Source organism: Leptinotarsa decemlineata, unplaced genomic scaffold (assembly GCF_025532065.1).
Source record: "Leptinotarsa decemlineata unplaced genomic scaffold, Ldec_3_MD MMD2_tig00000010_RagTag_RagTag, whole genome shotgun sequence".
Classification (NCBI taxonomy): Eukaryota; Metazoa; Arthropoda; class Insecta; order Coleoptera; family Chrysomelidae; genus Leptinotarsa; species Leptinotarsa decemlineata.
The window spans coordinates 11621111-11648614 of NW_027412538.1; the positions used below are offsets into that span (position 1 = coordinate 11621111).

At 35.4% G+C, this 27504-nt stretch overlaps 1 protein-coding gene across 2 annotated transcripts in view; it reads right to left on the reverse strand.

Annotated features, from left to right (window-relative positions):
* skd (mediator complex subunit skuld) overlaps positions 1–27504 on the reverse strand; it is a 148606-nt gene that overhangs the window by 24651 nt on the left and 96451 nt on the right. Inside the window, exons 3-10 of one of the 2 annotated variants that reach the window (XM_074171547.1) lie at positions 25857–26180; positions 21016–21377; positions 15192–15370; positions 14563–14703; positions 9679–10042; positions 6519–6770; positions 6145–6408; positions 3627–3897 (exon numbers count right to left, since the gene is read on the reverse strand). In XM_074171547.1, coding sequence (XP_074027648.1) covers positions 3627–3897; positions 6145–6408; positions 6519–6770; positions 9679–10042; positions 14563–14703; positions 15192–15370; positions 21016–21377; positions 25857–26180 — 2157 coding nt within the window. The remainder of the gene's footprint in view (positions 1–3626; positions 3898–6144; positions 6409–6518; positions 6771–9678; positions 10043–14562; positions 14704–15191; positions 15371–21015; positions 21378–25856; positions 26181–27504) is intronic. The other variant, XM_074171548.1, reaches the window with a different exon arrangement.

A 27504-nucleotide genomic window follows, 5' to 3' on the forward strand; every position in this document is an offset into this window, starting at 1 on the left:
TATTGGTTTTCAACATTGGGTATTATAAATTGTATATTTTTTATTATTATCTTTTTATTTAGTTTATCTTCATTATTGTTATTATTTATATACATATTTGAATTTTATTAATATTTTTGGCACTGTGGAAATTTAAATTATTAATTAGTTATTATGTCTTGTAAGATTAGGATGTATCCTATAATAATAAAGATTACATTACATTACATTACCAAAATTGAAGTAATATTTTAAAGTTACTTACACTTGACATGTGTAAGTAATTTTTCATAGAGAAGGTTTTTAGGCTATCAATTTTTCTGTAACTTGCTACTAGATGGCGCTGTACAACAATTTTTTGAAAGTACTGTTCTATACTGTGCCAAATTGCTCAACAAATCTATTCCTGAAATAAGTGATATTAAATTCTTAGGGGTCACAGTGGAAAATAATCTTACATCTAAACAAACTTAACCCTAGACTGGGTACTGCAGCAGGTCTAATCCGTGCATTAAGAGATCAAGTATCATTAGATAGTCTGAAGATATACTATTATGCGCATATTCAATCTATTATTCAATACGGAATTATTTTCTGGGGATCATCCTGTATGTTAAAACTACCTCATAGATCAATATGAAGACCACACTTCAAGATGCTAGACATATTAACAGTTCCTTCAATCTATTTTCTGCAATTAGTCATGTTTGTCAAAAAACATTATAGTATCTTCATGAGAAACTGTGATCTTTACTCAAACCAAATGACTATAAATATCAGACACAAGAATGAACTAAGCATACCGAGACATAATTCATCATTTTTTGAAAAAGGACCGCATTACAAAGCCATAAAAGCTTATAAATCTCTCCCAAGAGAAATTAGAAATTTAGAAAACCACAACAAATTCAAACTCTCAGTCATTGATTATCTAAAAACCAAAGTTTATTATAGTTTCGACAGTTGGTGATGGGTCTCTATGCAATTGCACCATAACTGAGTACTGCGCAAAATTCTTTTAAAAGTCCTTCTTAAATTATCCAACATGTAATGTTGACCAATTATAAAAATTGTGATATGGGAACTGTAGTTGTAATAAATATCACCTCTGCAACTCTTAACCCATTGACGTCAAAGTAGATTTATATTATTATTGTTACTATATTATTATTCAACCGTCTTATTTATTATTGTACTGTACCTTATTATACTATTATTATCATTATATATAACAAATATTGTAAATATCAAAACCTATTGACGTTGCCCTGTTCATTGTAGATTTATATGGCAATAAAGGATATTATTGAATTTCACTAGTTCGGACTTCCATTGTCTACTATATAAAATGATTTGATCGCCACTTTCACCAGTCATAGCCAACATATATATGGAGTGGTTTGAAACTCTGGCCATTGAAGAAGCCCACAAGAAACCTCGAGTCTGGTTGAGATATGTTGACGACACCTTCATAATATGGAACCATGGGAATACTGAACTAGACGCCTTTCTGAAACACATCAACAGCGTGAGACCTTCCATCACTTTCACAATGGAGAAGGAAATCCACAATGAATTGCCATTCTTAGACGTTTTGGTGAAGAGGACCGACACTAAGTGGAAAACATCTGTATACCGAAAACCCACTCATACGGGACAGTATCTGAACCACGAATCCAACCACCATCAATCGACAAAAAGAGGAATCATCAAGACTCTATTAGACCGTGCTTTTGGGCTCTGTAATACAAAGGAAGGTCTCGAGAAGGAACTAGACATCATCAAAAATGATCTTCAGCGGAATGGATACTCCAAAGCGATGGTAGAAAAGACTTTGGCTAAAAGACAGCAGGAGCCTCGCAAGGAAGAGAAGCCGTCACAACCAGTGCTTGCACTTCCCTACATCAGAGGATTATCGGAGAGGATAAGAAGAATTGGTTCCAAGTACAACATTAGAACCTGTTTCAGATCCGGTAACACTATCCGTAGCAGCCTCACGAAAACCAGGCCCCCAAACGCGGACTGCGATTCCAAGAATTGCATTTACCGGATACCCTGTGAGTGCGGAAAATCCTATATTGGTGAAACTAAGAGGCCTTTGAATGTTCGCATTGCCGAGCACAAGAAGCACACACAGCGAGGAGAAACCAGCAAATCAGGAATAGCAGACCATGTTTGGACCCATCAACACAACATCGAGTGGTCCCAAGCTGAGATCTTGCACAGAGAGGAACATTGGTTCAGGAGAAAATTTAAGGAAGCCGCATACATGTTGTCCAACAACGTATTCAGCCAGGCCAGCGTAGATATACGAAACATATGGAAACCCATCATCAAACGAAAAATGACCAACTCCCGCCAAAACGGTCATCTCTCACGGAATCAGTGAAGCGGAAAATGGAAAGTAAAGAAAGTGAAAGTATTTCAACGACCTATAAAATAGTCATCTCTCGGAGGAATCAGTCCAGTCATCACCCGAAGACGATTGTAGATACCAACAATCGAAACGTCGTGAACTAACGTGACTTGGAATCTCTACACTTTTTTATTTTTTTATTATTTCCTTTTTTCATTCCTTTAATTTTTATTTATTCAATTATTATATTTTTACTTGTAGGTTATTTCACTATCATTTCATTTCAGGTTTATTGTTGCTTAATATAATTGTTATTTTCAACTATTCTTTTTTAATTATCCTTTTTTACTTGTTTCAGGGATTTCAAATCATTTTATATAGTAGACAATGGAAGTCCGAACTAGTGAAATTCATCACGAAACATTGTCAATCACCTTCAAACAAAGGATATTATTATTATTATAACGCTGCACACGCCTAAGTTCGTTGATTCTGATTCTGCAGCGATACAGCAACATAGTACTAGTATCTTATATAATATTCGATTTTTGGATAATTCAAAACTCCCATAATTTCTGTTTGAACCACAAATAATCATAGAAACAAACTGTATTAATATTCAAGAATTGATAAGATATTTGTGAAGCCTAACATAAAATTATTTGATGAGATATGATATAAACAACTTTTTATATTCATTTCACCAACAGATCCTAGCTTCGAACCTTGTGGCAAACCTGAACATGAAGTATAGACACGTGACCAAGAGTTTTCATATTCCACATGTTGTTTTCTACAGAAGGGATAGTTTGTAAAAAGTCAAGCGAGCCTTGCAGAAGAACAACAAATTATTAATTCAATCATCTAAAAGAACAATTTGTTCAGGCCAATCTCAACTCCCTACACTGTAGGTTAATGGATGACACCTATCAGAAAACAACTACTCCCCTGGCTAATATCAGTGCAGGATTCTTCACTACACTAGTTCATACAAAGAAGTAACTTTCAGAAAACAATGAAAGAAAAATAATTTTGAAACAACTACATCCATATGAACATTGAATTATACAAAAAGCACTTTTATCTATTCAGTTTTCACTCAAAACATTCGTTATGGAATTAATTCAAGATTGCTGCATAATCAAAACTGTTTTCCACAATAGAAGCTAAGACAATTTCTCAAGTCTTGTACATCAGGCTTCATATTTTTATTAATATGCAGTACTAATCATATAACGGTAAATTTAATCTTAGATTCTCAAAGTACATATATTTCAAAATTCAATCTCACCAATATTTTCTTCTTGAGGACTCCCCATGTTCGGATAAATCTCTTGCTTTATCCTAACAATACCAATATCAGTATACTCTGTTGATGGTAAATCGTGCTGGCCACTTGGAGATGAACTAGGGTAGTGTTCCAAACTTGGAGGAGTCGGAAACATCTTGCTCAGTTCTTCTTGTCTAATTGTCCCCATATTGGGACATCCATGACCGGAAAGTCTTTTACCGTCTTCGTGGTGGTTGATGGTCGTGGAACCCGGTGGAGTTTGAACTTGCATCTGGAAAATTTCGTGAAAAGAATTTCATGATTGGAACTGCCCTTTAGATCATTGAAATATCTTTCAAATCCTTAAAATGGATCATAAATTTGTTCATCTAACATCTTTAATGAACAAGTTGTTCTGAGGGGAATATTTTCTTATATTTTAAAAATTCCTGAAGTGATCTGAGTCTTCTCTGGATATTTATCGCCCAATTAGCATAATATAGAAAGTAATTGAGATAGTTTTGGAAAATAATTTTCATTCTTACATTGAAAAATGGTTCTACTTCAACGGTTCCTAATATGGTTTTTGAAGAAATAGGTTTACTACTCAAGCAGCTTATAATCCAGTGTCTAACAAAATCGAAGGTTTCTATCAGGGAAACACTATGTGACCTGACAAAGGCCTTCGACTGTGTATTGTATACTATTTTGATGACACTATGGTGTCTAGGACATAGCTCTTGAGTTCGTCCAGTCTTATCTCACAAATATGTACCAATATGTTGAAGTGGACGACATTAAGTCAGACATCAAAGAAATGAAGAATGGCGTTCATCAGGGCTCCGTTTTACGTCCACTGTTGTTCATGATCTACATCAATGATCTATGCAGTTTTATAAAACCAGCAAAATGTACCTTGTTTGCAGATGATACGACTTTATTATGCTTTAGCAAAAGCTTGACCAGCTCACAACTAATGAGGTGAGATAAAGAAACATTAGCATATAATGGGAAATGTTCCTCCTGACGAAAATCAAGTAGTATACGCATTTGAAACTTATCATTTCAACCTTTTTCTTTAAAAAATCATTTGAATACTTAAAAAACAGGAATGAAATAATGCATTCAACATTTAAAGGGATTCGTTTCTATTTCACCATTTGGCAACATTGGTTGTAGCTAATAAAGGACAATTAATCTGTTACTTGTATGAGACAAACAAAGATGACATATTTCAGAGGCGTGCTGTTCTGTTTACTTATGTTCCGAGTCATTCTGTAACATATGATATTTTGTGCACCTAACCTATCTTCCTCTATATAAATAAATAACAAAACAACTGTTGTTTATGTCGTCTCTCAAGGCACTGAGCCATGCAAAATTTAAATCTACTATTGAAAAGTTTCTTCTCCAACTACATTTTTATAACATTGAGTTATATATTGAAGTGGCAGGGTATTCAACTAGTGAAACACCCCACTGACTCCTCAGTTTATTGATTTTACATTTATAATTTTGATTAACCTACACTCTTTACTTTTTTTTGATGATTTTAGTTTTGTAACTCGAAACAAGAATTTCTATAGTCATGACTCGCCATAAATATACAACAGTGTGGTCAAATAAAGTAAGTACTCTATCTGATTTTGGAGACCATAAAAATCCAGTTTCCCTCAACATGACTTGTAGAACGGGCATAGAATACTGTGTGTTGGGAAGTGTGCCCTGTTAAATATAAATAGAGACGCATTTCAGAATTTTCAAAGTAAAGTAATTTATTCATTTCATGTCGTTCAATCATTCAGTTACAATTCAAATTGTCATTGATAATCCTATCATAGAACCATGTATTAGAAAATCTATAGCCACCTAAGCTAGGCTTGTGTCGTGGCTGTTACAGACTGATATTGGTTGTGTTGAATAATATATAATAAAATAAATATATAAGTGCTAAAATAGGTTGTTTGGTTATTTATTACTGTCTACCTTATTAGGTTCAAAGCCACAATTGGAGAATGATGGCTAGAGGGAGGTAATAAGAAGAGAGAGAGAGAGAGCAGGTAATTTAGCACAAACATTTGCAAAGATATCCTGCAATTGATCATAATGATTTCTGATGAAACTTTCAGTTTCTTTTTTAATTTACAGTACCTAATTATTAATATTTTTCATATGGAGTGGCAACTTATTGTATAATTTCGAGCCAAAATAAGTTACAAATTTCTGGTTGTGACTGAATCTACAGCGTGGTACTGTAATTGCTTGGTTGAAGGTCATTCGCGTATTATATTTATGTGTAATGATGTTAGGAATTAGTTTGCTTCAACTCCTGAAAATGCCAACTCGGATGGTGGAAATGCGCGTCGAGTAGCGTATTGCAGTTCTGGTGTTTGGAAAAAGTGCTTGTTTTCAATAAACAAAGTTTTGCTAGTTACTAATTATAATTATATAATGTTGTTATTGGCTATTAGATCTTCAACAGTTTTTCAACCGATTAATGTACCAGTTATTTTCAATTTTTCATCGATTATATCCTTACCGCTTCATCACTACTCGTGTAGTCAGAATTATCGAAAATTTGGTCCAAGTCCCTGTATGAAGGCTGCAATCCTTCACTAGTAAACAAATTGTCTGTCGTTATTTTTTTCACTTCCTTATTCTCCTCTTTGATAACGACTTGTCCTCTTTTAAAACCGTCCATATTGCAGTTGGAACCTCCGCCGTCTTCGTCAAATTCATATGGGTCTCCAGGCCTTTTAACACCGTGTGGGTGCGGGCCAGTCATAGACGGTTCGGAATCAACCTACAGATGAAATTGCATCCATTAAAAACAAAGTATCGTAGGAACACGAGGATTATTTCTTCGAATTATGTCAATGAAGCAGCATTCAGCTCATATTAAAAATAACTTACGTTCGATCCTGGTTCCTGCTTGATTTCCTGTTTAATATTCACTTGTTGAATCTTGTTCACAGCCTCGTTGCTTTGATTCACATTGCAATTTTTGTCATACAACGAATAGATATCAAGTTTACCTATCCTACTCGATAAATGGTTTTCTTTGCCGTCCGGCTTAAATTTCTTCACCGGATGATTCAGCCAAGCGTCTAAAGTCGAATAGTCGTATAACATCTCTAAAGTCCGTTCTTCTTCTCCAAGCGCCACCTAAAAAGTTATCAATGAATAAATTCTTCCAAATCATATATTTCACTATATTATTATATTAAAATTTAACTATCATAATATCAGATTATTATTTCCAAAAATAGGTAATTTTGAATTGGAATCTATAAATTTTATATACCAAGTTTCAATTTAAAAAAAATACGTTGAAGTGAATTTAATAACTAAGTAAATGTGTTTTTGTAGTTTTCATCTGGGACCTCTGATGATCCGCATATTCAGCAAAAACATTCCCAGTACAATATTTTTCAATATTATTGTTAGTACAGCAAGCGCCAAACTTGATGGCAAGCCAGCCCCCATGCACACACTCATTTTCAATGTAACCCCCATAACAGCTCTTGCAAGACATACAAATGTTCTGTACAGAGGCGTATCGTTACTTATCCTCCAATGCTATTGGCGTTTGGAATTGTCTGAATAATTTGTGTTGTTTACGGAAAAATGTCTTTGCCTAACAAAAGTTTATTTTTGAATAAGTGCTTAATTATAGAACATTACAATGAACTGTATTACTACTTATAAGACTAAATGAAATATAAAAAGAAATTACAAAGAAGTTATGTTCCATTTGCTACCCTAATTGAAACTAATTATAAGTACGACACTGGCCGGCAAGGGGCTTATCATAATCCAATAATAATTTATTTGGGAGAGTCTATACCTGCGTTATCGCTCGCCATCACGTTTGGCGCTTGCTATAATAAATCATATATAAATAGTTGTTGATTGGTTGATTTTTATTTGCAAACAAAGGTAACAACTGTCAGGAATTGGTATTCCTTAAATCATATGGATTTGAAGGCTGTCAAAGGTTATATCTCTCCATCTTCCTAGTGATTCGATTTCTCTTGTCTACATTGCTGAAACACTTCTATTCCAAACCATCAAAGATTTTGATTCTTAGCTCTCATTCAACTAACACATTATGTGTGAGGTGAAAAAACAAAATTTTAAGTTTCGTTGAAATATGCTCCTGAAAGATTTCATAGAAAACAGTTCAATAAAAGTAATATACCACATATTAGTAAGATATCTGGAATACCCCTCCTGGTCTCTAATTTACAATAATACAAGTAAACATTTTTCACATATTTTACATTCAAGAAACATGGCTTGAGAAAGTTTTAAGTAAAAAAAAATCAGCTATATCCTCAACTGTTTATATATTGCTACAAGAGCCTTGGCCTAACCTCCAATTTATACTGTAAAATACTAATAGGTTGTTGCAAAGGTTTTGTCCGTTTTAATGTTACTGGGATGACAGACAGTAACCCACACTTATTCCGAGAGATCCATACCCAGTACCCTCAAAAAATCAATGTTTGGTGTGGCATATTAGGTAGTCATATCGTAGGGCCACTTTTTATTCCTGGGAATTTATCTGGTGAGGTCTACCTGAACATGCTTGAAGATACAATTGATCCTCTCATAACAGAAATAATTGAATATGACCAAAATCATAATGATGATCGGCTTCATTTCCAGCAAGATGGAGCACCTCCTCACTATGTTGCTCCGGTAAGAGAGTTTTTAGATGACCGGTTTCCTGGACGGTGGATTGGAAGGAGAGGCCCCATCGAATGGCCTGCCAGGTCACCTGATTTATCGCCTTTAGACTTTTTCCTTTGGGGATACTTGAAAAATAAATGTTTTGCTACGCAGCCCGAGTCCATAGAAGATCTTCGCCAACGAATTACAGCAGAGTACAGAAGTATAACAACTGATATGCTACAGAATGTTAGGAATAGATTTGAATAAAATCTGTATTATTGTATGGAAGCAAATGGGTCACATTTTGAGCACTTGCTGAAGTAGGATTCTACTGAGTCAATTACACATTTCAAAGTACTGGGTTGTAGTTGTTTTTCTTCATAATACCTACATGTTTGAGTGAAATACAACAAATTAGGTATCATTGGAAAGATAATTTTGTGCCCTTTCAAATGATATATCACTCGACCCCACTTTCCATTTAAAATTTTAGGGTTGTTACTCACCCTCGCTAGGTGGTTGAAGGCACAGGTAGAAAAATACATCTAAAATGTGTCCCCCTCAAAAGCAAAATTGACCTGTCCGAGCATTTTTGCGTTAAGTTACAAAAAAAGGAGAAAAGCAAGGTGCATACTTTTCGTTGGACCACTCTGTATATTCAAAGTGATTGTCAAAATTTAAAAAATTATCCAGTTGAAAACCAAGGTATCTGATGCCACAATTTCAATTTTTTCGTTATTGATATTGAGGTTTATACCGTTGATATCTAGAGAACTGTATCTACATTTCCTGGTGAATATCATTGCATTTGTTTTTGTTACTTTCAACTTCAATTTGTTAGTGCATAAATACTCATTTACCGCTCCTAAAATCCTATCCGTTTCATGAATACTGCTACTTCCCAAACAATATAGCTAGATTGACTGAGAAGCACCTCCTTGGAGTGAGATTTTTTTTCAAGGATTTGTAGAAAGATTTAAAGCCAGAGCAACAAACTATACATAACGAGAAAGTGCAACAAAGAGACATTAGTTGTTTGTCAGAAACCATCAACTAGCAGTTGTGAATCAAACAGATAAAAAAATTGACCGAATTTGTGTATAATATTCAATTCAAAAAAAGAAATGAAATTTTTGAAGTTTGATGCATCAAGTGTCATTTATCAAAGAACAAACTAAAAATGTAATAGTAAATTGAAACGTTTGTGAATACTCATGATCACGGCTCGTACATAATTAATTGCTCATTGACAAAATCAGTAATTTTGGGCTCATTATGTATCAGATATTTTATATCAACCTGGTTACTACAGACGATAGTCAATTAAAGAAGTACCAAGATAGTGACTTAACTGTACTTCAATCATTAAAAAAAAATTAATCAAAATTCAACTTACCTCATACTCTTTGCTACTCAACACCGGCTTCTTCAACACCAGACTGGAGATGGAGTTAGTTTGTGGTTCGCCTTTGACATCCATCTGACCGACAGGACTGTTTGCCGAGCTATCTACGCTCTTCGGAGGTTGGTTGTCTGGCGTATGAGTCTTATCGACAGATGAAGGATTGGTGGTAGGCAGATGGGGTGACAGTGTCGGCATAGTTTGGTCTCCAGGAGGGACGGAAGCGGGTTGAGAATGAGGATTCGGTAACGGAGAAGGAGCTACGGAAGGAGGAGATCCCACTGAAGGTATTGCCATAGATTCTTGAGTTCTTGGATAGGATGGAGGGCCGCCCTGAGGAGTGTATGAACCCGTACATCTGCAAATGAAGATTATTGAATTAAAACGTATTTTATTTTGGATAATGAATAATCACATCGAAACCACTTTCGACTGGAAAATGCCTAGTATTGAGTTTCAAAAGGTATGTTGGTTTATGACGATTATTTTCAAATAGATTAAGATCATGCATATTTCGATGAGGTGCATATGAAATGCCCAAGTTCAGGTGAAAAACACCTTAACCCTTATCTCTCATGTGAACCTAAGACTTTATAGGTACGTGTGGCAGCTACCCGACTGAAAAACAGTAACTAACCCAGCAATGCCGCGCAAAAAGCTCAAGTAAAACCATCAGGCATCTGTGCAACGTCTTCCATTTGAAAGATTCGTCGCAAGAAACTTCCTATATTTGAAAAGCAGAAATTGATTTCATTTGGTCAAGTCGAACACCAATAAACCAGTTTTGGAGTACTTGCTCCTCGTCAGTACCAGGAAGGAGTGAACCGTCTGAGTAACCCGAACAAACAAAATCAATTCCAACTAGTCATAAGCTCTATCTGCATTTGATTCAGTAGGAAGTCTGTCCCATGCGCTACCTGCAGACAAAGTCCGGAAACAACTTCAAAAACACATACTCAGTGGTGGGAGTCAGAATAATAAACATATTCCAGAGAAGTGCATATGAAATGCCCAAGAAAGTCGTAGGTGCATATGAGAGGCAAGGGGTAAGGTGATTTTCATCTGAACTTGGGCATGTTATATGCACCTCTCCGGAATGTTTATTTTTCTCACTCCCACCTCGGAGTATGTCTCTGTGGGGTTGTTACCGGACTTTGTCTGCAGGTGGCGCAGTGATATCCTACTAAATGAACTGCAGATAGAGCTTATGACTAGTTAGTCATCTCACTTCGTCTGAAATGGCCTTACCGGTACTAATGAGGAGCAACTACTCCGAAACCGGTCTATCAGTGGTCTGCTTTTCATATAAGGGAAGTTACTTGCAACAAATCTTCCAAATGAAAGACGTTGCACAGGTGCCAGAAGGTTTTCCTTCAGCTTTCTGCGCGGCATTAGCTGGTTAGCTGATTAATTGTGGAAAAACGAGTTTCTTCTTTACCGAATGGATTTTTCCAGGTTATTCAAAATTACAAAATGGAAGCAAACAGTAAATCAAAGAACATATGGAGGTGAGACCAAAATTAGGTTTAAAAAAAGAAATGACATTAATGCTACACGAATAAAAACGGTGACAGATGAAAAATGTGACAAATGTTGAATATTTCGTCATTACCTGAGAAAATAGATTTGAATATAGTTTTCATATGTGAGGAGTTATCATAAATATAATTCTCAGTAAAAATATAGAAATAGAAAGATTTTCAATTGTCAGTTGTAGATTCAATTTCGTTATTTGATCTAATCAATACAATTGATTGCAATGAATGTAGTAGTAATCTTTATTATAGGATATATCCTAATCTTACAAGATATAATAACTAATAACGATTTAAATTTCCATACAGTACCAAAAATATTGATAACATTTAAATCTATATATAGATTGAATCAATCAAATTAAAAAAAAAAACAACTATTCAAATAACGGAATTGAATCTAACAGTTTTTATTTGTGTGAATCAGTGATTCCCAAAGTGGTCCAAATTTACTCCCAAGGATCCACGAGAGACTCGACGGGGATTTACGTTGGCGTGATAAGAAAAATTGGGGTTCACAATTCGTAAGCGGGGATCCACGAAAATTTATGTGGTTTCGATAGTGAATAACGGAAATGGCAGATAATATTTTAAGAAGCTCAGCGACTGTTACAAGTAAAACATTGCAAATTCCATATTCAATACAACATGTCGAGACTTGCAAAGCGTCGCCGCTGCCGTCAGCAAACTTGTATGTGTGTTTGCGATCTTGCATGAACTTCTTTGATTCTTCACCAGTATGAATACTAATATTTTATTTTTACCACAGCGAATGGGGAGTTTTCTAAATTAAATAAGTGAGAATCGATTGCTTCTTGAGCTGTATGCTGAAAAAAAAGTTGGATGGAATTACTTTTTCAATTGACCAACTTCACTTTTTTGACATCCACTCACAGCACAATCAATTAATTCAGAGGTTCTCAAATTTTCCAACCCGATCCCCCCCCTTCATGGCTTACCATAAATTGGCGCCGCCTTCGTAATATACATATAGGCCTTCTTTTATTACTTCTTGCTTTCATACTTTTATATGCCTAATATATACAAAGCACAGTAGTACACAATACAAACTATGGCCATAGTATACACAAATTGAAACAATCATGGAAACATAAAAAAAATTACAGGTTATAAGTCAACTAGCAACATTATTATACCTAAAGTCTATCCAAATCCAAGATAGAGTAAAACAAAACAAAACCGAAGCGTGATGTTCACGTGATCGCCCAGTGTCAGATGGAAAGGGCAGCGTTCATTGGTGAATTCACCTTCTTGGTACGAGTTCGTTACCAGCACAGGGTTGTAATAAGTCGTTTGCGTGTTTGTGTGGCGTGCGTTATAGTATATTGTTTTCCAAGATGTCCAGTACAGACACTGCTGATGACACTGTGAGCTATCCTCTGAGTCCAGCCAGGAAACGATCCAAAAAAAGACATTTGAGTGTTGAGATGAAAGAAGTGATTTTAAATGTGTTCAAGAAAGAGATGGAAGAAATTGAGACATCGACTGTCGACGAAGTCGTATCGAAAGTTTCCGATAAAATTGCTTGAGTGCGCTGTAAAAAATCCAATGAAAATATTTTTATATTACACATATCATCTGCATTTTTCCCGTTAAACTGCAAAACTTGTGCATTTCACTCGTTATTATAAAAAAGTTTTCCTAAGTATGATATAGCATTTGTGATCAACAAGTTGTTGGTTCTGAATACGACCCTGGCCAATTCTTGGGATTTTCAATATCACGTGCGTAGGGCATGTCAATGTTTACATCTACTCTATCTTGGATTTGAATCTGCTTTAAATTAAAGAGAAAAAAACTCAAACTAATTTCAACATAAATGATATATATTTTAGTGGTTGCTTCCTAATACAAAATTTAATCAAAATACACAAGTTGCCTTCAAAGTTAGTTTTAAATGTGAAGGATGGGACTGTTTTTTATCTGCACAAAGTTTTTCAAACCGGGGAGTGATGTTTGACTATGATGACTATGGAAAAACATATTCGAGTGGTTATCTTATAATTTATATGTTTTCAAATGAGTTGGGTTTTTAATTTTTTCATTTTCTCACGCCCCCTCTCAAAAAGCTTCGCCCCCCCTGGGAGTCGCGCCCCACAGTTTGAGAACTTCCGAATAAATTAATTAGCCAATTCGTCATTCGAAAAATGTTAATTCGTGGTTGGAATACAGCCACAACACAAATTCCCAAAGTTAGATCTAATCTTCACGAGTTTTGGGAATATGTTAGAAATGTAGCTGTAAAGGGTTCATAAGAACCAGCAAAATTTTGAAAGTGGTCTATGAAAAAGTTTGGGAACCTCTGGTTTAAATGAATGCCATGTACGATGTACTGTTTGCTTCTATTTTTCAATTTTAGATATTCTGGAAAAAGGAAATAAATCATTCCGGAAGCTCCAATGATCAATAGTTAGTGGTTTTTATATAGCCATTCGGTAGCGCTTTTAGAATATGTTATAATGGATTTTCATCAAGTATCAGTCATTTCTATCACATTTATAAAACAAACCATTGTTTTATAAATGATTTTGTGTACAAATTTAGACTTGTTCAACTTTTCACAACAGAATAAAACCAGTGACTTCCATATAATTCCATGGACAACACATAATGAAACACTTTGAAATGCTCATGTGAAATGCGAAACACTTTACAAACATATACATTCAACACTTGTCTTAAGCTGTACCAAAACCAAAACTTCCCCAAAACCAAAGCATTAAAAATGTTATCTTGGATTGTCGAATGAAACATACTTGTTTTTGAAGTACTTCTTCAGTTACGAACTGTAGCTTATAGTGTGCTTCAAAAAGTATAAATGTCCCGGTTTTGGTAACAAATTCATGGACTTCTGAGATCTAAGATACCACAACACATTTTTTAAACATACCAGGAAAAAAGCTGTACACTCTTTGAAGAACACGTTTCAGTTTTAAGTATTAGTGAATGGCTTTTGGTTCATTAGAAAATTATGTATTTTGTTAAATGAAGAAGGCGATGAATAATTTTCTGCCCGTCACCCCTCTTTTTTATAATTTGAACAATTTTTAAAGCATATTTTGATATATCATCCATCATCAAATATATTTAATGATGGAATTCAAAAAGTTACTTATCGACAACCTTCCATCAACCAAAATAGAACTTCCACAAGAAAGTTACGTTTAAATAAATCAAGTTTTTTGGATTACTTCATATAAATCTTTTTATACGGGTTCTCTAATGCATCTGTAATGGAAATTTCCAATGATTGAGAGCAACGTCTCTATCAAGTTAAACTTAAAAGTTGTTCAAATTACAAATGACGAAGCGAGTGACCAACCTTTCAGGTGCAATTTGTAAAGGAGAGCGCCTATGAAAGGGCACCCGGCCCCCCTTGGCTGCCTTTCCAGGCCGGGGAGATGCCCCGCTGCTTGTTGACCATTTATTCGAACCCACTGGAGTCCCTATGAATTTCCTACACCTGCAATTTGGTACAATTTCAGTACCGTCTTCCATTTTCAAGTTCAATAATAAAAAAAAAAAGTTACTTGTACGTTGAAAAGTTATCTATTAGAACCTTTTTTTACAAATACGTCCACGATATTTTTATCACAAAAAAATATATATAGTTGTACAAGAAATGAAAAAAAAAAAAACATATTCAAATGTTAGCATAAACTTTAACGAAGGGTTAGTTATTTCAGACAATAATTAATATTTAGACACAAGTGAATTCCTATATCACCATTTCCTATTGACAGAGACATGGTTTTCCTATCATAAATGTTTCCTTTCAACGAGTAAAAACAATCAATCCAAATGTATATTCTACCTACCTCATTGCTTGAACAATAATTCCTTTCTGCACGACAAATCAACTTTTTTCGTTTCAGGTAATGTTGTTCACAAATAATAAATGACAGAATGTTAAACCTTTACATATCCATCGACTTATAATCTTGTACTTACTTCGAACATGAACAGGTTGTCCTCCTCGTCGGATCAACAAATTCCCAGTTTCCGCTAAATTCCTTATCCTGTTGTATTCCTGAAGCACTACCAAGAACACATTCCTGCCACGTTCTTTCAGGTAAAACTGTAGCCGCTGTTTGCTCTCTCGACATAGAATTAAAACGTTCAACAGAAACCTAAAACAATGTGAATAGCTGTAACTAAACACATAATAATAATAATAATAATATATAATATACATATGGATTAACAGTCAAAAATTAAAATGAAAACTTTGCTTTACTCTGCCAAGCTTTCGATTCTTCAGGGCCAATGATTTATTGAGTTATGTTTTTTTTAAACTTACAAAAAAAATGAGTATGAAACAATGAATTGAACATATAAACTGATGAAAAGAAAGGAAACATGTGAGATAATTTATTCTGAATGAATGGATATAGGATAGAAGAACAGTAGTCAAAGTGTGGCTGAACAATTGACTGTGACTGTGATACTTGGCACGGTTGAAAGTTTATTGGCAATTCTAGAGAAAAAGAATAATTTTTTGAATTTTTTTTTTTTTTAATATACTCAAAATTTTCATAAAACGATAAGAGTGTTATTCATCAGGAATCCCAGATATTTAGTTGAATTCACTACTTAAATTTTTTCATCGATGCTGAGTTTAATAATTTTTGAGTCTATTTGGCTGTATTTAAATTTGGTGGTGATTATCATCGCTTTTGTTTTCAATACATTCAGCTTTAGTTTATTCATTTTCAAATAATTTTTGACACTTGCTAGAGTATTATTAATTTTTTTGTATAGCCATTTCGAGGTTCATGTCAATAAGTATCGTCATCAGCAAAAACGTTCATAAATTCACAATCAACAAACAATGGCATGTCATTTAAATATAGTATGAATACAAGGGGATCCAAAACACTACCCTAGAGAACTCCAACATAACTGTCAATTTCACGAGAGAATATGTCTTTCAGTCTTCCCGTTGTTAGTAGTAGAGACCTATCAATGGCCTCAAATTCACTTTTGAGGTCAAGGAACAGGGCCACAATAAACTTATTAGAATAGAATAGAATTTAATCATCTGTAAAAGCAGAACATATGTTACAAAATAATTTGGTACACAAATGTTACTACTTCGTTAGACTAGTCAACTAAAATCAGAATATATACCTATTTATAAGGCTATTCTACATACACAACCTACTTTCAACGCTAAAATTTGTTAAAAAAAGGTCATATTCAGTCATTTAAAAATTCCTTCAGAGAATAGAATGCTTTTTTTGGAATGAATGAGATAAAATTTGATTTTTCTCTGTTCACACACAAGCCCGTACTGGTACACCATGTGTGAAATTAGTTTGCAACGGTGTTGGCAGTTTCTACTATTTTTGCTAAGTTGTTTTCTCTCACTATCATAGTTGTGTCGTCTGCATACATTATTTTGTGCGCTTGTTTGCATGTTGAGGTGATATCATTGACAAAAATAGTGAACAGTACTGGACCCAGTAGCGATCCTTGCGGTACCCCTACATTTACAGTTTTCTCTTCCGATTTTGCACTACCCAGTATCAATACTTGTTTTCGATTTTCGAGATACGATGTGAGCCAATTTAGTGGCGTCCCTCTAACACCAATGTGATAGAGTTTCTTAACTAGGAGATTGTGATTGACCGTATCAAACGCTTTACTCAGATCAAAGAAGAGTACAATAGAGCTGTTTTTTGAGTTCAAAGCATCATATAGTTGCAAACATAATTCTGCTATAGCAGAACTGGTAGACTTGTTTTGTCGAAAACCGTGTTGAGATGAGCCTAAGAGAGTTTGAGATTCAAGGAAACTTGTTAATCTCGTGTTGAAGGCCATGTCTATGATCTTTGTAATCTGACTCTGTAAGCAGATATTTCTATAATTATTCATGTCATCTCTCGACCCTTTATTTTTATAGATAGGTATTGATTTAGAGATTTTCAAGGAATCAATGTACTTTCCAGAGGTGAACGATTTATTAATTATATGTGCTAATGGTTTGCTTATTTGCTCTTTCACAAAACGAATTACTTTGCCATCTATTTCGTCGATACCAGCTGACGGTTTCAATGTAGTTTTTGTGATGATTGATTCCACTTCATAGGGTGTTATTGGTGTTAGAAAGAATGAGTGCTCATACATTGGTGACATCGTTAGCCCACTACGGTCTGGGATAGAACCTGATGTGTTAGTGAAATAATTTCCAGTTCAGTTTTAAACGAGAGAGTTTTTAATTGTAGTTCCAGTACGTTACTATATATGTTGCTGAGATTCTCAATGTCAATTTTTTTATTTATACAATAAAAACTCTTTGTTAAGGTATATAGAGCATACATAGAAGTTTCTTTCAGATGAACTGCTTTCGCATGAATTTTGAATTACACAAAATGACAAATTTGTATAAAAAAAAAACGGCGTATACTCTAAATATCTTTATAAAGAGTTATTATTGTGGTTTGCTTCCTTTCTTTGGAAATTCCCCACATTCCTCTGCAAAAATTTTTTAATATACTTTTCCGTTACTATGATAGTACAGGAAATATGGAAGAAATAAAATTTCAATTCAATTATCTCCAAAATGACTAGGACACTCAAAAACAGCCAAGAGGACAATTTTTTTTCTCTCAACAGATTCTATGGAAAATATGGAGACTTTTTTCATGAAATGAAAAACAATTTGAAACTAAAAACTGAAAATAAAAAAAATCCTAGAACTTTTCCTGTTGCTGTTGGAAAGGAGAACAAAAACACGTCTTTACAGTTTTTCCATAATTAACATAGTTCAGAAATGAGTTCAAATTTTTATCGAAATTTTCGCGAGAGATAAGTTGAAAATAAAAAGTGATCAGAGTCAGAGTCGGAAATGCTTTATCATTATAAAAGTTTAGGTTTTGTTGACAAAGCAGGCTCAAGAACTAAAACAATCTGAAGCATTAAAATAAAGGTCAAGAATTAAAACAAGATATTGATATGGCTCAAGCACACTTCTAAAAGTCTATGGTAAAAGTCTGTGATAAAAAAATTTATAAGTTGCAATTGTAAGTTGCGAAGTCATCCAAAAGAAACTCCTTGATACTATAATAAACTTTATCTAGCAGAAGTTTCTTAACTCTTTTACGAAAGTGTTTGTAGCAGGTTAACTTTCTGATTGAAAGAGGGAGATGATTGAAATATTTTTTGCTATTAATAATAAACTTATAGGACTTTTTTATTCATGAAGGAAAGGCACAGAAAAGGTCTATTATATGTTTTTCCTAAATACTATGGTTCAGGAATAATTGCGAATCACTAGAAAAAATTGTAACTAAATTGAACATATTTTCAACTTTCAAGCGTGCTCATAGTATTCATATCCAATTCTAGTTTAAACAATATTTCTTTGGTAATCGAGTTATAACTACTACCCGGTCTACATGGCAATCACATAATTAGTCCAGTTAATTTAGCGAATAACCTCGGAATAGAATAGAATATCGTTTATTCGCCATAAAAAAATACAATAGTATTAAAAGGTGTTGTCGAATATCATATACCATAAGAATGAATAAATAAAAAATAAACAAATAAGGAAATGAGATGTGAACAATTTCAATATAAATATCACTGTCTACGTAGATTGTAAATTCAAAATATTAGTTGTGTGTTGAAGTCAAATGATAAAAATGAGAGGTAATAAGCTAAATACACACATCGGAAAAGTCTAGGGATATTTCCATAACATACTAAATATCATAAAAATAAATGCATGAGGTCGTTTAATTTCGATTAAATTGGTACACTCGACCACCCTGTAGATTTCTATGGGTTGAACAAAGCCTGCAAAAACAGTAACTAATCTTTTATCAAGTTTTTTACAAACTGTAGGTTTTCGGCTAAAATGAATAATCTGAAAGTGTCGAGTTTGTACATTCTATGCAGTTCTTGCTCAGCAATTAAACTGGAGATATTGTGCTTTAACATGGAACGCCATCACTTGCCATTGGCTGAGATGAATAGAGCTGTAGGGCTTCTTCAAGGTGGCATGCGACAAAATGATGTAGCTCTTCGTTTGGGGGTCTTCCAAAGTGTTATCAATCGATTGTGGCGGCGTTTCCGTGAAACTGACAGTCCAGCCGAACAACATCCAGGGCGAGGACGCGCTACAACTGCAGTTCAAGACCGATTTTTGGTCTTAACCGCAAGAAGACAACCGACAATCACAGCACCTGAGTTGGTTAACGTGTTACAGCAGACGCACCAGGTAACCATTGGTCGTGATACTGTCAGAAATCGACTGCATGAAGCAGATCCCCACAACAGAAGGCCACTTAGATGTCCACCTTTGTCGAGAGGCAATCGCGGTAGAAGATTAGAGTGGTGTCAAGAACATCAAAACTGGGATGCAAATGATTGGGCCACAGTTTTGTTTACAGACGAATCCAGATTTGGATTTCATCCAGATTCTCGTCGAGTAAGATTGTGGAGACGACCTGGAAATAATGAACGTTTGAGACACGTCCAGGAAGTCCACACATACAGAGGTGGTACAGTAATGCTATGGGGCGGAATCATGATCGGCGGCAGAACCGATCTCGTTTTTCCAAATCGCTCCCTCACAGCTCGACAGTACCTCGACACCATTCTTCTACTTATCGTCCGTCCGTTTGCTGGTGCTGTTGGTGAAAATTTCCACCTAATGCACAATAATGCTCGTCCACATGTCGCGCGTCTAGTGACTGACTGGCTCACCAACGAAGGAGTTGATGTATTGCCATGGCCAGCACAATCACCGGACCTGAATCCCATCGAGCATGTGTGGGACATGCTTCAACGAAAAATTACTCCGCATATGGGGAACATTCACACAACGTTTCAATTGAGAGAGCTTTTAATCGCTGAATGGGCAAATGTACCTCAACAAGACATTGACAATCTCATTTTGTCGATGCACGATAGATGTAGGGCCGTAATAAACCAGCGTGGAGGCCATACTTTGTACTGATTCCAATTTTTTTTGTATTATGATTTTTTTTCGGGGTGCCAAAGAAGAGTGCCATATTTTTTTTTAGTTTTGCTTATATGCGCACTCAGTATTTTTGACCATTTAAAAAATTTTGTTGTAAGTTACATTCGTTTAATAATCACCCATCAACTTTTTTTCCCTAAAGCGATCTAAAAAAAAATTATTGCCATTTTAAAAAATACCCCTAGACTTTTCCGATGTGTGTATTTGTATATACCTTTATTATGGCGTTCTAAAAGCTGTCTCAAAAGTCTCATATAATCTCGTGTCTGTATCGGAAGTTATACGAGGTCAAAGGTAAAAAAAAGTTTTTTGTGGTTACCTCAGTTTCTATTGCTCATAACTGGAGAGGTTTATGAAGTTTTGTAGATTACAGTACGCACGCTGCTCGTTTACTGTCCTCTATCTCAAAAACGATTGAGCGCATGAAAAAAAGGTTCAAACAAAATTTATCCTAAATTTTATGCCCTACAATTTTTTTAATAATTGTTATTGGAGCAATAGAAACTGAGATAACCGCGAAAAACTGTTTTATTTTACCTTTGACCTCGTATAACTTCCGGTACAGACACGAGATTATATGAGACTTTTGAGACAGCTTTTAGAACGCCATAATAAAGGTATATACAAATATTCAGCTCATTACCTCTCATTCCGAGGTTAACCCCTTTTTTATGCTAAAGTGACTGGTCTAAATCGGCAACCAATGATACACACAAAGAATTGTTAAGTACTTTTCATGCTCTTAAACTTCTAAGTTGTGCCTGTGATTAAGTTTACACTTACCGTGTAAGGACCCGGTTGGGGCACCCTACTATTAATCTGAATCGGACTGGGAGGCGGCGTCTGAATCGGAATAGGACTGGCGCCCCGTTTTTCCGAGACTTCGTTTGGCGGGCTGGGCGGTAGGCCAGTCATAACCTCTGAATTGGTACTCTCATCCATATCAGTGACCAGTACATAGCAGGAAGGGTATCTCATCTTGACGCCTCCAACGATAACTTCCACAACGCTGCTGTCAGTGAGACCATTCGACTTGTCCAAAGGGTAAAATTGGCTCCAATCATCCAGAAGACGAGAAGTAGCCTCAGGTGATTTGAAACTCTGGCCGGTTAGAGAGCCTGCTAGACCGTAAGGTGCCAAGATAACTGAAATACCAAAAAAAAAAATTAGTAACAACTAGTATTCATTTAAAAAGAAAATGAATATGAGAATTATGATTGCGGCTCTGATGTGGGTAGTGAAGATAACTATCGAGTGGCAGATTTATAATAGGTGTTTGATTGATGATCGATGGAAAGATAATTATATTTGCACCCTGTATTTTTATGGAGAAAAATTGACAAAATGAAAATATGAGAAAACAATTGATATGAATAGTTGTACAGTTTCCTTAAAAATTATCCTACAAAAATTATCGGAATCAGATCCATATAACGGTCCGGAATCAGATTGCATTTCACCGATGTTACTGAAAACCTGTAGATTTACACTAGCTAAACCATTATTCTTATTATTTTCAGCTTCACTCAGTTTGGGAAAATTCCCCCTCATTTGGAAATCAAGTTAAATAACGCCAGCTTTCAAATCTAGTAACAAAGCTGACATAAATAATTTTAGACCGATCAGCATATTAAGTACAATACCCAAACTACTTGAACACATCGTTTGTGATAATATAAAGAGTCCTTTAAAACAAGTGATTATCGACGAACATCACGAATTTAGTGAAGTTAAATCTAGCAAAACTAATCTACTGTTGTACACCTAGTATATTTTGAATGCTCTGGAAAATAAACAACAAGTGGACATAATTTACACCGATTTTTCAAAAGCATTCGACATCGTGAACCGTAAAGTTATTTGTGAAAAATTAAAGGCAATTGGCTTTCTTGCGAGTTTGCTGGACTGGTTCTCAAGTTATCTTTGTGATAGATCACAGTTTGTGAAAATTAAATGATTTATCTCTCACGAGATATCTGTTACCTCAGAAGTATCTCAAGGGAATCACTTGTGACCTTTTTTCTTCAATATCTTTGTAAATGATATCAAAGAAAAAATTACTCACTGTGAAATACTGATGTGCAAAATAGGATTGTGCGAAAATTCAAATGGACCTTGAATCTTTTTCTGATTGGTGTAAGATGAATTATATGGATGTCAAATGTGGCAAAATATAAAAGTATTTCCTTTTCAAAGTCATTAAACCTTTATATACCTGGTTATAGTACTGCAGGGAAGAAGTTGGAACGTGTACAATCTATACGAGATCTGGCTGTTATGATGGATGACAAGATGGACAAACACTATACTTGGCATTGGTTACTTAGATCAGTGATTGAGTATTGCACTTGTATCTGGTCTCCAACATACTTCAACCACAGTTATGATATTGAGAAAGTTCAGAATAAATTTATTAGATATGTTGCCTACTAAAAGTCATTCGCTCTTTGAAATTAGCTCTACTATTGGATTGCTCCAACTCAGTACAAGACAGGCACATGCAGACATAATATTCCTACATAAATTGTTGAACAACGAAATTAATTGCACAACTCTTCTCTGTCAAGTCAATCTGCATGTTCCCCCGAGAAGGACACGTAACAACCAAACTTACAGTCAGGACTTTCATAGCTGTAATTATGAAAACATTCTCCTTTGTCCAGAAGTCTATCGAATGCCAATGGGACCAATATTGATTTTTTTCACATCTCTTAGAGGACTCTTTGATACACTTTACGTGATATAGATTTATAAGATAACTTTTTTTTATCATAATTTTATTTTAATTTTCTCTATGTAGGTTGATTTATTAGATATGTAGATACTAAAGCAAATTCAAATCCAAGATAGAGTGGATGTAAACATTGACATGCCCTACGCACGTGATATTGAAAATCCCAAGAATTGGCCAGGGTCGTATTCAGAACCAACATCTTGTTGATCGCAAATGCTATATCATACTTAGGAAAACTTTTTTATGATAACGAGTGAAATGCACAAGTTTTGCAGTTTAACGGGAAAAATGCAGATAATATGTGTAATATAAAAAGATTTTCATTGGATTTTTCACAGCGCACTCAAGCATTATATGAAAAGAGACGTAATTATTTCTTTATTGATAATTTTTATTTTATGTAAAATCAAAAGGAATAATAATCAAAATTATTCAACTGGATGAATTTGTCTTTCCATCAGTAGTGTCATCCTCACCAATCTGAATTATCAGTGGCTCGATTTGTGCCTCTATTATGTTATCAAGCTTCCAAATCTTTGTCTCGACGTCCGATATCACATGCCGAACACACTTCTCCCATTTCTCCGCTGTGACTCTTTTCAAAGCCTCATTAAAAAGTACTTTGAGATCTGCAAATTTGAACATGGTGTTATGCTGAGCTACAAAATTCTTCACATCCGCCCATATTAACTCGATGGGATTGAGCTCGCAGTGGTATGGAGGCAGGCGAGAAAAAATTTTGTTTTGGCCTGCTGCCATCTCATCGACTATATATTTTTGGTATTCAAGCTTGCGCTCCTTGACAACTTTTAGTGGCTGTATTCTTAGCATTGAGTCTTCAAAGCTAATATTCTTTGATCGTAGCCAATTTTGGATTTCAACTTTCTTTGAAAACGTTGTCGGAATCTTCTCTTACTGTCTCGAATGATAAGGTGCATTGTTCATTACGATCACAGCATTATCCTCCAGATGGGGTAGAACTTTGGAAAACCACTGTTCGAAAGATTCACCGTTCATTTCTTCGTGATAAACATCACAGCCCTTCAGCAACAAACCCATTCTCATTGCCGATGTGACAAATAATAAGCCGTTTTCCATTACTTGAAATTATGAAGAGGTATGTAAGTAAATGAAACAAATACGAGGGTTACTTTTTATATATTGAGATTGAGGCAGGTCTTAATATAAATATAAGTTTACCTGATGGATTTGTTAATCCGGTGGACAGTCCATCTTAAAAGACCCTCCTAGATGAGGTCACAGTTTCATCGACCCATACTTTATGGGTAGTATGACCAGCATTAACCCAGGTTTCATCCATATAATAAATTGTTCTCTGTTGTTCCTTATAATATTTAATTTTGGTCAAATACTCTCTCCTCCATAACACAATTTCCTCTCTATCCAATAATAAACTATTGCGCCCTCGTTTTTTCCATACAAAATTCAAATGTTTCAATACTTTATGGAATGTTGACCGCTCAAAACTTGGCAATAAAACATCTTCATTTATTTCTGTGAGTACTTTGTCTATCGTGGGTATTTCATTTCTGAAAAAGTACTCATGCACTTTCCTCCTGATTGCATGTGTATCAGCATCATCTATTGATTTTATAATGGTTTGACGATTCTGATTTGTACCCGGTTTGGAAAATGTATGATTTTGTTTATATTCCCGTAAAACTTCGTAAATCGAAGCGCAACACACTCCAATTTCATCGGAAACTTTCGATACGACTTCGTCGACAGTCGATGTCTCAATTTCTTCCACATCTTTCTTGAACACATTTAAAATCACTTCTTTCATCTCAACACTCAAATGTCTTTTTTTTGGATCGTTTCCTGGCTGGACTCAGAGGATAGCTCACAGTGTCATCAGCAGTGTCTGTACTGGACATCTTGGAAAACAATTTAAAACAATATACTATAACGCACGCCACACAAACACGCAAACGACTGATTACAACCCTGTGCTGGTACCGAACTCGTACCAAGAAGGCGAATTCACCAATGAACGCTGCCCTTTCCATCTGACACTGGGCGATCACGTGAACATCACGCTTCGATTTTGTTTTGTTTTACTCTATCTTGGATTTGGATAGACTTTAAAATAGTTAACTTTCTAAGGTTAATATATTGTATAAAAATTGGGAGTTACCCGTTGAATAAATAAATAAATAAACCCATCGGTAAGGTGGTTCACGATTTTTTTAATGATTGATTCGTTCGTAGAGATAATATCGGTTTACCAGCCATTGATGCACAAAACAGTACGAAACTTGTCAATTTTATCATCAATATGGCGAAAGCATCTGAATCAAAATTACTAAAAATATATTTTTCAGCAATGGATAGATGGATAGACGTATAGATTCGCACAGTTTTGGCATCTTCTCCATCAAGTCTGCGTTTCAGGACGCCCGACAGAAGTGATAACTTAAACCGATCTCAGTTGAACTATTTAATATTGTAATGGTTCAACTTGGGAAAAGCTTAAATTATTACTTAAATTCTATGTATATTGATATGGTAACGTTAACTACAGCTACCATAAGCCAATTGTTAATTTGCAGGATTAAATAATGATACTAATAATGTACATTCACAAAATTAGTATCATCATTTTCAAGCCAAGTTTCCTATAATAAAAGAATATTACATGCTTGCTGGTTACATTTTTATAATACTGTCAACAGTATATGTCTATCGCACAGTAAACACTGAGCGTCTGTCCGACGAGAGAGAAGGAGCCTGCCGTCCACTGACGTACGCGTGAGAGAAAGGAAAATCAGACAAACTGGCGCCGTTAGGCGCGTTAAGTAACGAAGCGGTTCACTCTTCCATAAGAAGTTATGATGATAGTAACGATTCCAGTAACTTGAATACAAACCTTTAAGCCCCGCCGTCGTCGCCTGCGCCTGCTGCATGTGCCACCTGGAAAGCCTCCTGACGGGCGGATGTTGCCTCACGTCAACCGAGGCGCACACCGAACTCTCGCCGTGCAGGAAAAACGCAAACGAAAAACTCAGGTGCGAATTACCCGTTTCGACGCTGTTCCTCTTCGGCGGTCCCTCGCACGGCTGTACGAACCACTTGCCCAGGCGGATGAAGTCGCGCGACAGCAAGCAGCGCTCGATCAGGTTGTGAAGCGCCTTGAAGAGCAACGATCGGCACTCGTACGACAGGCCGGATTCCCATGATCCTTGGACGCAATCTGAAAAACGAAAAGCGATCGTGAATACTAATCTAACGGTGAAGGAAGAAATCAGTTTTCTAATTATAGTTCTAGAGCTGTTGTACGTAAGGCCGAAAGTAAAAAAAATAGGCGAAATAGGGCGATCATATAAGTATGAATATTAATGTTATATGTTGTTTATTGACCTTCTGTATTCATACCCAAGGTGACATAGATCGAAGTCAATGCTGACTTGCTGAATCGACATCCGGCGATACGCAGTTCTTAAAACGACGACACAAAGTCTCTTTATTTTCTTTGTGTCATTTTAGAATATGTCATCACCTATTTTTCTATAAATACCGTCCTGCGTGACGAAATGAGTTAGTTACACCAGATTACATTCGAATTACAAGTTTGTTACTTTTGTATTCACATTACTTTATATTATACTAGTTGTAGCCCGCGGCTTCGCCCGCGTAGAATTTGGTAGTTGTAGTACTAATTAGTACTATGTTGCTGTATCGCTGCTGTTCCAATGTTTTAACAGAATCAGAATCAACGAACTTAGGCGTGCGCAGCGTTATAGAATAGTGCTTTCAAAAAATTGTTCTACAGCGCCATCTAGTGGCGAGCTACAGAAAAACTGATAGCCTAAAAACCTTCTCTATGAAAAATTACTTATAAATGTCAAGTTTCATCACGATCGGTTGAACGATGTAGAAGTTTATCACTTACCAACCAACAAACATCCATTTTCATATATTAGATTGTGCATTCCGTAACTCAAGGGAACACGGTACTGTTTCCCTTTTTCAAAATGAATAATTTTTTAAAAAACTTATCTTTCAAAAGTGAGATATAACATCAATATTGGCTAAGGACAAAGTCCGTGCATAGGAATCCCGGGGAGTTTGCCAATTCGCTTTTGTTTTGTTAAAAGTTCTCGAAGAGATTAATCTAACTTTGCGCACATGCTGATAGATGGCGCGAGAATCGAATTTCAAAACATTGGTTGCTTCAAGAATGAAAAAGTGGATGGCGCTGCGCTGCATGAAGCACTGAATGCCTTTTTGTATCGTTTCAACTTCATCCAGCGACAGGACTCCGAAATTATTTACTGACTACCACATTCGGCGGTAAAGCAGCTTCAACCATCGGATGTTGATGGATGCAAGAAATTTGTTTCATGTTTTGACATTCCCAATCAGTCGATATGCGGTCTTAACAGACAAATTCCATGTGATGAAACCTTCCTACCCTAATCGCTGAATTGGACGTTCAGGACCTCAAAATTGGCCAGCTCGCAGTTCAGATATGAATACTTTAGATTTCTATTTATGGGGTCATCTCTTGCACTAGA